At 38.9% G+C, this 12,013-nt stretch overlaps 1 protein-coding gene across 7 annotated transcripts in view; it reads right to left on the reverse strand.

The window, feature by feature from the left end:
• Positions 1 to 12,013, reverse strand: part of Rbcn-3A (rabconnectin-3 alpha) — a 70,906-nt gene that overhangs the window by 44,420 nt on the left and 14,473 nt on the right. For all 7 annotated transcript variants that reach the window (XM_028171858.2, XM_089736322.1, XM_089736323.1 and 4 more), the window contains 15 exons: positions 10,921 to 11,105; positions 9,680 to 9,790; positions 8,961 to 9,145; positions 8,330 to 8,444; positions 6,979 to 7,171; positions 5,744 to 5,891; positions 5,077 to 5,281; positions 3,755 to 3,970; positions 3,397 to 3,548; positions 2,910 to 3,055; positions 2,663 to 2,769; positions 1,964 to 2,271; positions 1,180 to 1,464; positions 827 to 1,090; positions 138 to 287 (listed from right to left, as the gene is read on the reverse strand). In XM_028171858.2, the coding sequence (XP_028027659.2) occupies positions 138 to 287; positions 827 to 1,090; positions 1,180 to 1,464; positions 1,964 to 2,271; positions 2,663 to 2,769; positions 2,910 to 3,055; positions 3,397 to 3,548; positions 3,755 to 3,970; positions 5,077 to 5,281; positions 5,744 to 5,891; positions 6,979 to 7,171; positions 8,330 to 8,444; positions 8,961 to 9,145; positions 9,680 to 9,790; positions 10,921 to 11,105 (2,770 nt within the window). The remainder of the gene's footprint in view (positions 1 to 137; positions 288 to 826; positions 1,091 to 1,179; positions 1,465 to 1,963; positions 2,272 to 2,662; positions 2,770 to 2,909; positions 3,056 to 3,396; positions 3,549 to 3,754; positions 3,971 to 5,076; positions 5,282 to 5,743; positions 5,892 to 6,978; positions 7,172 to 8,329; positions 8,445 to 8,960; positions 9,146 to 9,679; positions 9,791 to 10,920; positions 11,106 to 12,013) is intronic.

Consider the following 12,013-nt stretch of genomic DNA (forward strand, 5'->3'; position numbering starts at 1 on the left):
ATTACAACTGTCCTTAAACGGAAACCTAATGATAATAAAAGATGTATTGTAATAAAAAAAATAGCTATTGAAATTTTATCAATTGGTCAATTGAATTGAAAATTCGCTTAAATTTCATTTTGGTCTTAGATATCCACCTGTGGCTGGTCAGGCTGCGTCTTGTTTCGTCTCCTCGCGTCACGCTCCAGCAGCTGCAGGTTGATGGAGGAGACACGTTGCAGATGGGGCGCTGATACCCGCAAGTCAGAGTCTCGGAGGGCTCGAGATTCACTGCCTTCTTCCAATTCCTAAGACATTTATTGGCATTTACTAAATCAGATCCATCTGGATATACACATTTTTGGAACAAATTTCCTTATGGGATGGTGCGGAGGGGTAACCGGAAGAAACGTCCGTAGCGTAAAATTTTTAGTAATGCACACAGTGTACGACTTAATTTTGTAATAACGTACAAAAAATAGCATATTTTTATTATATATTTTTTATAAATCAATGTTAATAAAATAAAGTTGATAACCTTGTAAAGTAGTTTTATTTTATTTTTATCAATAAAAAAATCGTAATTAAAAATGTATACCCGAATATGTAATTATTTTCTTTATACCTCGAATAGAACTTAAAATTAGCATTTTTATAAAAAGGAACTTCGTTCCTATCCGGTGTCCCACGACACCACACATTTTTATTTATTTATTATTACACTAGATAGGTGCGGTTAACGTGAGGCGTATAACAAACTCGCACGGGTATGTACCACCATGAAGACAGCAATACACCGAAAAATCTACTTTCTAGTTATTGATTTAAAAAAAAGAAAGATTCTTACCGGCGCTCCAATCTGTCCTGCCGCCGTCTGTGGATTCTCTGGCTTCCATTGGGAATACACGTGCATTTCCGAGTCCATTCCGACGACTAGTATACCGTCCCTTACCCACGATATTTGCATAGGGAGAGGGGGCAGGCCGTCTGCCGTTTTCAATTCGATACGCCGAAGCTGCATCCATCGTATCTCTTCAACAAACAGCGGAGCCGCTAATGACGACGCCTTCCGCAATATAGGACGATTGTTGTTTATTGATTCCTTCATGGCCTGCCGTTAAAAAAACAATCATAAAATATGTACTGGTTTTTTTTTTTGTTAAAGCAAGTTTAAAATTGACATGAATCTGATTAACTGACCTTCAAGTTAGCCTGTGCGAGATCACTAGAAACCGGTGTGAACAACAACACTCTAGATCCGACTGCCACCGTCAATATGTGCGATCCATCCTCCTTTGACACCCAGTCTAGTTGTACAAGGTGTTTTTGTGTCAAAGGACAGGTGTTACCATTCTCCATAATGCTTCTACGTAATGATTGTAGAGTACTGAACGAGGGTACCGCCAGAAGTCCAGCCGATTTACCCGAGTCGCCTTCCCCGTTGCGACCGTTTCGACTTTCGTCAGATGACAACGTTTGAAGAACCTGAACAGGAAATTAAGCGTTTAAAGTACATACTAATAATCGCCCGGAAGTCGAAATTCGACTATAATTAATTGAAATTATAAGTTTGTACACTATTATGATTCTATTGATAAAGACTATTTATTATACTTCTATAATTACAGATTTCGCCAAGACTACACTTTACACAAATATTAATAAAGACAAACAATATTTAATCTATTCTCAGTTTGACCACATACTATAAGCAATAAGAAAAGTTGGACAATAAACAAATAGTATGCATGCGTGTGTGTGTGTCAAATACATGGTAGTTTTTTTTTATTGATTTAATGTATTTTTTATGCATAATTTAAAAAAATATGAACATTCTGCACTCCTTCTCTATACTCCCTATAAGTGTGGGAAATTTTATTTTCCTCCGTCCGCGCAATTTGCGTAAAAAGTGGTACAAAGTTTTTGCTTCACGTATTAATATATAGAAAAGTACGTATAATATTAGTCGATATTATTTACTGACTTGATTTAGCCGTTGCTTCTTCTGCATGAAGGACGTATCGTTGAGATAGGACAAGTCGATCTGCGTGTCGGCGCCGACGCCCACGCGCGGCAGACTGACGTTCCGCAGCGGGATGGTGTCCTCCAGCAGCCACTCGGCGCCGCCCGTGCTCTCGCACTCGTACACGCACACGCAGAGGTTCACGAAGCGCGCGTCCGGGCTGGTGCTGGCGGCCGCGCTGCTCGCCTTCGGCCGGGTGAACGACCTCCCGCACTTGTACGCGCACGCGATGCGCCCCGAGTACGCGGCGCTGATGTGCAGGGGCTGACCTGTCCACGGTCATCACGACAAGCTATTTAGGTACATTTTTAAACAATCGATGCTACTAATTACAGTATAACCTCCATCATCTTCTTTTACTCTACCTTATCCCACTAGGTGGGGTCGGCACAGCTAATTTTTCTCTTCCGTTCCCTTCTATTAGCCGTCATCTCAACACTCACTCCTCTCTCTCGCATATCGTCATTCACACACTCCATCCGTATCTTCTTCGGTCGACCTCTTCCCTCTCTATCTTGCACTACCATTTCCATACATCTCTTAGTCACATGCATCTCCTCTCTACGCATCACATGTCCATACCACGCTCATTGTCCGCTCTTTAATTTCTTAATTATCTTCATCATATTTTCATTAATTATATGTTTTACTGTATTTTACCTGGAATATCTATTGTGGATTCTTGGTCTTTATTCATCATTTCCCATTCTTTCCAAGTATATTCGAAATCGTCATTTTCGTTGTTTGTTACGTTGCATCTCCAAAATCTGAAAAAGAAAAGAATAAATAATACAAAATAATCCAGATCGAAACTCAAAATCAAGAAAAACATATTGTAAAAAAGTAACCGTAGGTGTGTAATATCAGTGATGTAACAAAGAGTTGTATATTTATTATTTTATTTTACCTTAGAGTGCTGTCAGAACAAGCCGTTGCCAGTATGTAAGGAGCCAGGCACGCTGGGTATATCGAGGCTGAACTCAGGTGTCCCGCGGCAGGGGTTGCGTGAATGACGTCAACTCCATCGGGCAAGGACAGAGGGCATTCACATACCTTTAAATAATATGATTTGGTGATATTTAAACTTATAGGGCACACGAAGTATAACTATCGGATGTTTAAGGTAATGATCAAACTCACAAAAAATATAATTTGCATTAGTACTGGTGGTAGGACGTCTTGTGAGCTTTGTGTTTGAAGGATGGGATAGCCGTTGTACTAAAAAGCTGAGATTTAAAACTCATGTTGAAGGTGGCGGCGGCATTCACGCTGTTGATGTCTATGGGCTCCCGTTACCACTAAATCCGGGTGGGCTAGCGCCTGTTCACTCATCTAAGCAATAACAAACGTGCGGACCCAAATTATGACTTTTAGTTTTCAAAAATAGGTATTACCTTTTTGGTAGATATAGATAGATGAGAGTTTGGTTGTGGAGGAGGTAAAGTTCTGTCGTTGTCCATGGACACTGAGTTCTTACGAGACTCGCCCTCTTCTTCCTGCACTAAGGCACTATCCGGAACATACATCATGCTGTTTGTTAAATCATCTGAAAACAATTAAAAATTGTAACATAATCTGGTATAGTTGTTGTTGGTGCTCTACAGAACGATTCTACTACTATAGTACAATCGACGTACGATAAGTAATTTTCAAGTTTCATTCGTTCATTCATTTTCCACATTTATAGTTAAGTTTGTAAATTAGTGGAATCTAGATAGGAGGCGATAGTAGTTTAGGTGATGAGATCGGTACCGGCTGGGTCCCCCTGCGAGGACACGGTGAGCCGCCACATGTGCACGGTGGAGCCGCCGTCGGTCCGCTCCAGCACGACGATGTAGAAGGGCTCGTTGAAGACCGCCGTTTTACGGAGGTCCACTATGGCCTCGAGGCCCGTCTCGGTGATCGTGTTCACGTCGCAGCCGTCCACGCCCGCATCTGGATTCTCTGTGTCTGCCATTGTGCGTTCGCCTGCTCGCCAAGCAATTTGTTTGTTATTGAAGTGAAACTTCTAATGCGACTTCTAACAAGGTAGCGTTAACGTTTAGAAAAAGACAGAGCGAGAGCGAATGCGTGGCACTCGAACGCATGCGCGTAGTATACCTGTTACAGGCCAGCGCGACGTTAGCAACGAGTAGCATTCAATATTTCATGAAAAGAATGTTGAAGATGTCGCATCTATTATACGCAGCACTATATGATAAGCGGGCTTTGCTCGGTTTTTTTTTGATAACGCCATCTTGTTGTGTCTTTAAAGCGGTTAGTTGCCCTCAATTAAGAAAAATAGTATTATTATTATTCGCCAATAGATGTCGAGAAGAGTTTATTATTGAAAACACGAATAAAACAACATTTTCTGAAAATAAATCGTAGCTAGATCGATTTATCGCCCCCGAAATCCCCTGTATACTAAATTTTATGAAAATCGTTGGAGCCGTTTCCGAAATTCAGATTATATACATATATATTAATATACAAGAATTGCTCGTTTAAAGTTATAAGATTCCCTATTACAGGAGCAATCTGATTTAAGGATGAAAAATGAAGAAAACCACAATACTACACATCGAAAAAGAAGTTTCACTTCATACACGTGCACCAAGTTGCACGCACACTTTTTTTTTAATTATTTGTAACAAGCAAAATACAAAATATTTAAGTACCTTCTTTTCCACTATGTGTTACAACATATTTCACCAGATCAACAAGATTAAAAAAAGTTTTTTTTAGTTCAACTTGCTATTCAAGCCTTTGTTGAATTAGTTCTAATTTTTTATAGCTATTGACGAGCTTTGATGATATTACCCGTCCGAGAATAGCTGGAACAGCTCCTTATAGTACCAGCGATTAGGTAGGGGGAAAAATGATTTCCATTCTTTTTTTAAACATGAAGAACTTTCCTCTTCAAAATGAGCATAACAAACCTAAATAAAAATTTAATAGTCGTATGTACTGTGAGATAAACATAACCAGGTCTCTGATAAAAAAAATACCAAACATTATATTTTTTTCTAATGTTGAAGACCTTTACTATGGTAACAAAATTTCCATGTATTTTTTTTCAGTATTAAGCGAACCTGTAATTAGTTGTTCCTGGAATACGTGCAGCAGCTGCGTGTTGTGCCAGTCGTGCGTCGCGTCCGCGATGGCGTGCAGCTGTATGATGGCGCCGGGCCGCGCCGTGGACTGCTGCGACACGATCTTGATGCGATCGTGTAGGGGTATCCCACCACCAGCCTCTTCTAACGTCGAGTCAGACGACACTGACATTGTGTCAGGTAGCTGCACGAAAAAACAATGTCTTAGACAAGCCCTTTTCTTTATTATTGTTACGACGGCAAGAGTAACGCCATCTATCGCCGAATAGTCGAACGAATACCGAATGATCTAGTAGCACCTAGAACGCTCGAGAAGTACAACGCCATCTATTGTCAGATAGCGGAAACAATACTAGAGATGTGTGGAATATCCTCGATAATTCTAGGGATGTGGTATCGACTATAAAAGCGTTGCACATTGGATGGCAGCAGCCAGTCAGTAATCGGAACTACTCGAAGCGAAACAGCGAACGGATCACCTGAAGCAAAGCGGAACAAGCGAATTGAGAGTTTTATAGTGTTTGTTGAGTGTTTTAAGTGTTGAATACAGTTTTTAAGTTTTATTTCGGTAGAATTTTATTTACCCCGAACCCCAGCGCGTAACATTATATTAAAAACAAATATAGGTTTCGTTAAAAATAATTACTGTTGTATCTTTGTGGCGTCTTTCAGAAGTAGCGATCTCAGCCAGCAACGTTCGTGCGTCGATCACAGCTTGGAACACGCGTAGACTCTCGCCGTCGCTAGCCACGAAGCACGCTGACGGAGAATTGGACAAGTTTCCCAGAGTAGTGCTGCATAAAAAATCAATTTTTATTTATTTATTGCCTTGTAGACAGACGAGCATACGGCCCACCTGATGGTGAGTGGTTACCGTCGCGGACTTCAACAATGCCAGGGGCAGAGCCAAGCCGCTGCCTACCGTTAAGTATTCTCCACAAGCCTCGTTTGAAGAAGGGTATGTCATAGCGATCGGGAAACACCGTGGAGGGGAGCTCATTCCAAATCCGGATGGTACATGGCAAAAAATATCTTTGGAAACGCACTGTGAATGACCGCAGTGGCTCCAAGTAGTATGGATGAACTCTACTCTGGTTGCGGGCGGTACGATGATAAAAAAGAGATGATGGTATCATCTCAAACAATTCCTCAGAGCACTCCCCATAGCACATACGGTACAAAATACAGAGGAAACCGAAGTCCATCCGAAGACCCAGAGGTTCCAAACGATTGTATGGTTGAATGTTAATAAAATAAAAACACTGAACAACGCTGTTGTTATCAACGGTATTTAAAATTATTTGTGCCAATATTAGCAAGAGGTTAGAGGTATCTGCGGTAAGCACAACAAGCTTAAAAACAAAATAGTCTGAAATGAATCAGCTGACGTTGATCGTCTACGCTATTTTGCCTATGGCCTCCCAGCCCAAACCACTACTCATTTTGAGTCATGAGATCGAATTCTCCATTTCATTATAATTGTTCTAATAGGGTGGGTTAAACACGAATACATAACTACTCGTGTAGTTGGAAAAAATCACACCATACGAGTTTAAGCGGACCTAAAATGGTGTAATCCGTCCAAGTCTCATTACATTGGGTCTATTTACTTTGTCATACATAAATATACTAATCCTTGAATATTTCTATTATATTCTTGTAGTATGCTAATCCTCAAAACAGAAACGTGTAAAATTCACGCGCAGTAAAGGTGAAACTTTTAGGGTATTTAATCTCATTTTCCCGAAGGCAAAATTTTATATTGCTCGTTTTCATTTTATCGACTTTCAAATTGCAACGATACGAAATTTAATTTCAAAACCAATAGCGGTTCTAGAAGGTCCATTTCAACGATGGCTCGTAACACCAATCGGGCCTCACCTCGGCAACAGCGTGGGCAGCCAGGCGACGTTGCTGAAGGCGGACAGGTGCGGCGAGTTGACCCGCGCCAGCTCGGACACGCCGCCCGACTTGCCGAGCGGGCCCACGCACTCCACGCGCCACATGATCAGCTCCGAGCACAGCCCGCCCGCCGCCGTGTCGTCCTCGAACTTGTGATGGTCTCTGTTGCTGTCTGTTATCAAACATACATTAAGTGATCTTATATTTTTTTTTATAAAGCAATGACTCCAACGTCTTAGATATTGATTTTACCAATGTCACAGTATATACTGTTGGTAGGACCTATTGTAAGTCCGCACGGGTAGGTACCACCACCCTGCCTATTTCTACCGTGAAGCAGTAATGCGTGTCGGTTTGAAGGGTGGGGCAGCCGTTGTAATTATACTGAGACCTTAGAACTTATATCTCATGGTGGGTGGCGGATTTACGTTGTAGAGGTCTATGGGCTCCAGTAACTACTCAAGACCAAGTGGGCTGTGAGATCGTCCACCCATCTAAACAATAACAAAAAAAAAACTAATATACATTTTGAAATAACTTTCCTTTGAGTGATCTTACTTATTTATTTTATAAAGGAATGGCTTCAACGCCTTAGGCATGGATTTTGCCAATGTCATAGTATATACAAAAATTACAGATGCTTAGAGAGAAAAAATATTCTAAATTCAAATAAATTTGATCAGTTTTTCCATACGCGAATCTGTGATTTTAAGAACAGCACAAATAAATATGTTAGACTAACTACTCAAAAGATCAAATTATTAGTAGATAATCGAACGACATATGTTATCTATACTAATATTATAAAGAGGAAAGATTTGTTTGTTTGTATTCAATTGGCTCCGAAAGTACTGAACCGATTTGAAAAATTCTTTCACTTTTTGGAAGCTACACTATTCCCGAGTGACATAGGCTCTAATCTTTTTTGAAAAAAATTAGGGATCCTTACTAAAACTCCATTAATGTAATCCGAGGTGTAAAAAAATTACCTAAAATATTCTTTACATCGCGTGCCCTGCGAAAACTATTGATGATGGAATAAAATAATGTACTACGACTTTGTAGAACACATTATTATTTACAAAAAGTGTCGGGACAGCATATATCTAACTATTATAGTTATGCCGCAATAAGTGTTCCTTTATTTAAAAAAATAAAATAACGTCAAATATCGTTGAAATTTTTGTTAAAGACCCGAGCGGAGCCGGAGCGGGCCGCTAGTATTTACCTATAATTAATCAATTGTATTAAAATTCCAAAAATTTTGTTGAGCCAAAAAAACTATCTCTCACAAAGCGAACATGGTGTGTTCTAAAAAAGTACAACTAACCAGATATATTATGATGACTCGTTGTTAGTAACAGAGGTAATACTGGATGGCAAGTGATGTCGTTTACTCTAAATCTGTGACCGGATGCTCTCGACGCGTGACCTATAGACAGCACCTGAAATGTCACCAAATACATTATATTTATTTATTGAAATTGTCTGATATCTTTAAAGACAATTTAAAATCAATAATAGTTTAAAAAAACTAACAAAATACGCTTTTACGGAAAAGCCAACTAAAAAATTGAAAATAAATTTTAATAAATTTGAATTTCAATAGTATCAGAAAAAAATATTTTATTGTAATAAAAAAAGCGTGGAGTGCATGGTATCAGTAGTTATAAATATTTTATGAACAGATATGAGTAGAAGGGTTATTTTGATAATATCCTGAAAATCAAGCGTATTTTCTTAGTTTTTTTTGAACTATTATTTAATTTTAATTTTTTAGTTGAATTTCAATTTTTTCAATATATTTTTTTTTATATTGAATTGTCATCGGTCCCTATAAGTATACCAAATTTCGAGTTAATCCGACGTTTTGAAGGGAGTTAAAATCATGTTCAATGATTCCGTTACAAACATACATAGGTACGTCTGAAGCTAATAAAGGCGTATTAAAAAGGTCCAACCTGTGAAAATTTCGATTTGTCGTCGAATGTCAGCTGCCATAAGTTCAGAGTGCCATTGGTGTGGTTGGTGACCATGGAGATGACGGGGGCCGAATCTAACACATCGCCTTCTTGATTCTCTCCGACGTCTTCGTTTGTTACGCTCGTCTTCCGCTGCATGTCGTTGTTATTTTCTTCTAGGTTCCCTATTAAATTATAATGCAATATAAGTTCTGTTCATTTAGTGTATCTTCAGGTTTAAATGTTTAGCACCTGTGAAAGGCACAACTGCGGAAAAATGAAATGAAGTTACTGGACGTAGCTTCTCGAATTCTTCAAGAAAGTCCAATGAGATTTTAGTAAGTAACCACCATTTTACTGAGACATTATTTCATCCCATCCCAACCGGATTGTCGAAATATATGTTTATATGTATTTATTATACAAGGTATTAGAGTAATATCTTGCTATTTATTTAGTATTTTATTATGTATGTATATCATTTTCCGGTTTCTATAGGGCTCCTACTATGCCTATTTCTACCGTGAATCAGTAATGCGGTTCGGCTTGAAAGGTGAGGCAGCCGTTGTATTGTAAAAACTGACCCTTAACGCCATGTAAGCTGTGATTTTGTTCAACCTTATAAATATATTTAAAAAAACATGGAATCCTAACTTGGGGCCGGGTGGCTGTGTATCCCGATTATTCATCGTTAAGATCACCTGTGAAACAGTTCTTACCATTTTCCTGGGCTTCGGTTTGCTCCTCGGCTTTAGGCCACTCGTTTTCTTCTTTCTCTTCTTGAACACTTGCTAACGGAGTCGTTACGGTTTCGGTTTGCTGTTGTTGACCTATATTTTTGGTTAATTATTAAATGAGGTTTCTCTAACCTAGATGTTCTATGTTAATGACAATTTTCGGAAAATACGAGAATGTAACACCGGCCTCCTTGAACTACTCATAAAAAAGGGTGCGTGTACTTATGGCGTACATAAGTACACGCGTAAGAAGTTATACTTTATTTTTATTAAATTTATTTCCTTTTTTTTATGTAAATTTTAATCAATTTGAAAAAAAATCGATTAAACAGCATCCTCAAGCACGCATATTAGACATCCCTTTTCTTGACATCGTATAGATTCGCTAATTCTCGGTACGGTTCGGAAAGTTCACCTGCGGCTATATTCAGACTCGCCAAGTTACGTCGGTCGTATTGTAATGAGCGATTTAGTGGGCAACTTCATTTTGTTAATTTTGTGTCACGGTGCGCGCGCATCGTAAAATTTCACTCTCAACAATTTTTCATAGCGCGCCTAAAAAAGTATAACTTCAATAATTTCCTATCATCTTACCTGTCTACCCATTAATGCTTTAATTCTTATCCTATCACTATGAATGCTGTTGGATTGTGGAATCGTGTCTAAATTATTTGAGTCATCGAAGCGAATCAACAAAGCATGAAAAGAAAAGTGAAAAACGTTACAACTACCTCAGCACAGACGATTTTTATAGTTTTATCAGAGCCATATGATATGTTTTATAAGCGCTATGTTTACCTACATTGCGAGTAGTATGGTAGTAGTATTTTGAAAATTGTGGGTTCTTTCTTTTCTTCTTTTGACCGTTATCCGACTAGGTAGCATAGCTCCTATGTTAACCATAAAGTAGTGATTTAGAACCCGAGACTAAACATAGCAGAACAGGCATAACAGAGTTGAGTTATATAATGAATTCAGAGAAACTACTACAAAAGGTGGGGAAGTTTTAGGACTAATGGCATAAGTCACAACCAAACTTTTATTACTGTATGAGCTATTACCCGTGGCTTCGCTCGAGTGTTCAAGGAAAAGGGTCAGTGTAGTTTTCAGTGGGAATAATAAGTTTTTTTTTTTTGTAATATGTCAATCTCTTTAATTTCAAATTATAATATAAATATAAGAATGGATATTGGTAATAAAGGCTATATAATTCATAGCTATACCTGGTACGACCGGCTTCGTTCTGTGCCTGACGTAGAGCGGCTGCGCGGCGGCGTGGTAGAGCGCGGCCGGCGTGCACATGGTGGTGGCGTCGCCCAGCGGGAAGGCGCACGGGATGCGAGCAGAAAACGATACCTGCGCTTGCCGGATCGCGCCCGCTTGCAACTCGTCGAGCCATTCGCAAACCCTGCACGATTTATTCGTTTCGAAATTGTTCATTGGTCTCTGGCAGGTGAGTTAACAAGCACAACACAAGCCCGTACGTTGCGAAAACGATTTTTTGACGGGAACGCGAGAAGTGAAGTTGTATGGTTTAAATGTGTAATAACGGTGGTTTATTAACTGTTTATTATCTGTGAAAGTGCACAAATGTGGGAAAATGAAACAAGCTGCTGGACGTAGCTTCTCGGGATCCTCCAAAAAGTTCACTGAAAAAATCTCAATAAATGACCACCATTTTACTGAGATTGTATTTCATCTCATATCATCTCATCTCATTTCATTTCATATCATTTCATTTCACTCCATATTATCATTTTTCATAAATATAAGAATATAAATTACAATAAAACATAACTTAAAGGTCTTAGTTACCAGGACATAAAATCCCTTAAAAAAAAAAAAAAGCACAACCCTAGGATCATTACGTTGCGAAAACGCCAATTCTTAGAATTTTCCAACACACTTCACATTACTAACCGACGACTTTCAGGAAAGTATCGGTAGGCAGGGGCTTGGCTGTGCCCGTGGCATTGCTGCAGTTCATGGGCGACGGTAAACACTCACCATCAGGTGGGCCGTGCTCGTCTGCCTACATACTATAACTGTTAAAGCACGAGCATAGTGTTAATGGTGTTTAGATTCTAGTAATAACAAATTAAATACATAACAATCGCTTCTAAGGTTATGTTGTTATTATTGTTTTTCAGTTTTCGTTAATAAACGCTTTGCAGAAATAACTTTACATGCTTATGTTTTTTTCATAAATTAAATAAGTGTGAAAGGTATGTGTATGCGTTTCGACTTGAAACCGTATATCTTTAAAATAAAATTGAAAATTAACTTAATATATTAGATTTGATGAAAACAATGAAC

Source organism: Bombyx mandarina, chromosome 21, assembly GCF_030267445.1.
Source record: "Bombyx mandarina strain Sakado chromosome 21, ASM3026744v2".
Taxonomy (NCBI): domain Eukaryota; kingdom Metazoa; phylum Arthropoda; class Insecta; order Lepidoptera; family Bombycidae; genus Bombyx; species Bombyx mandarina.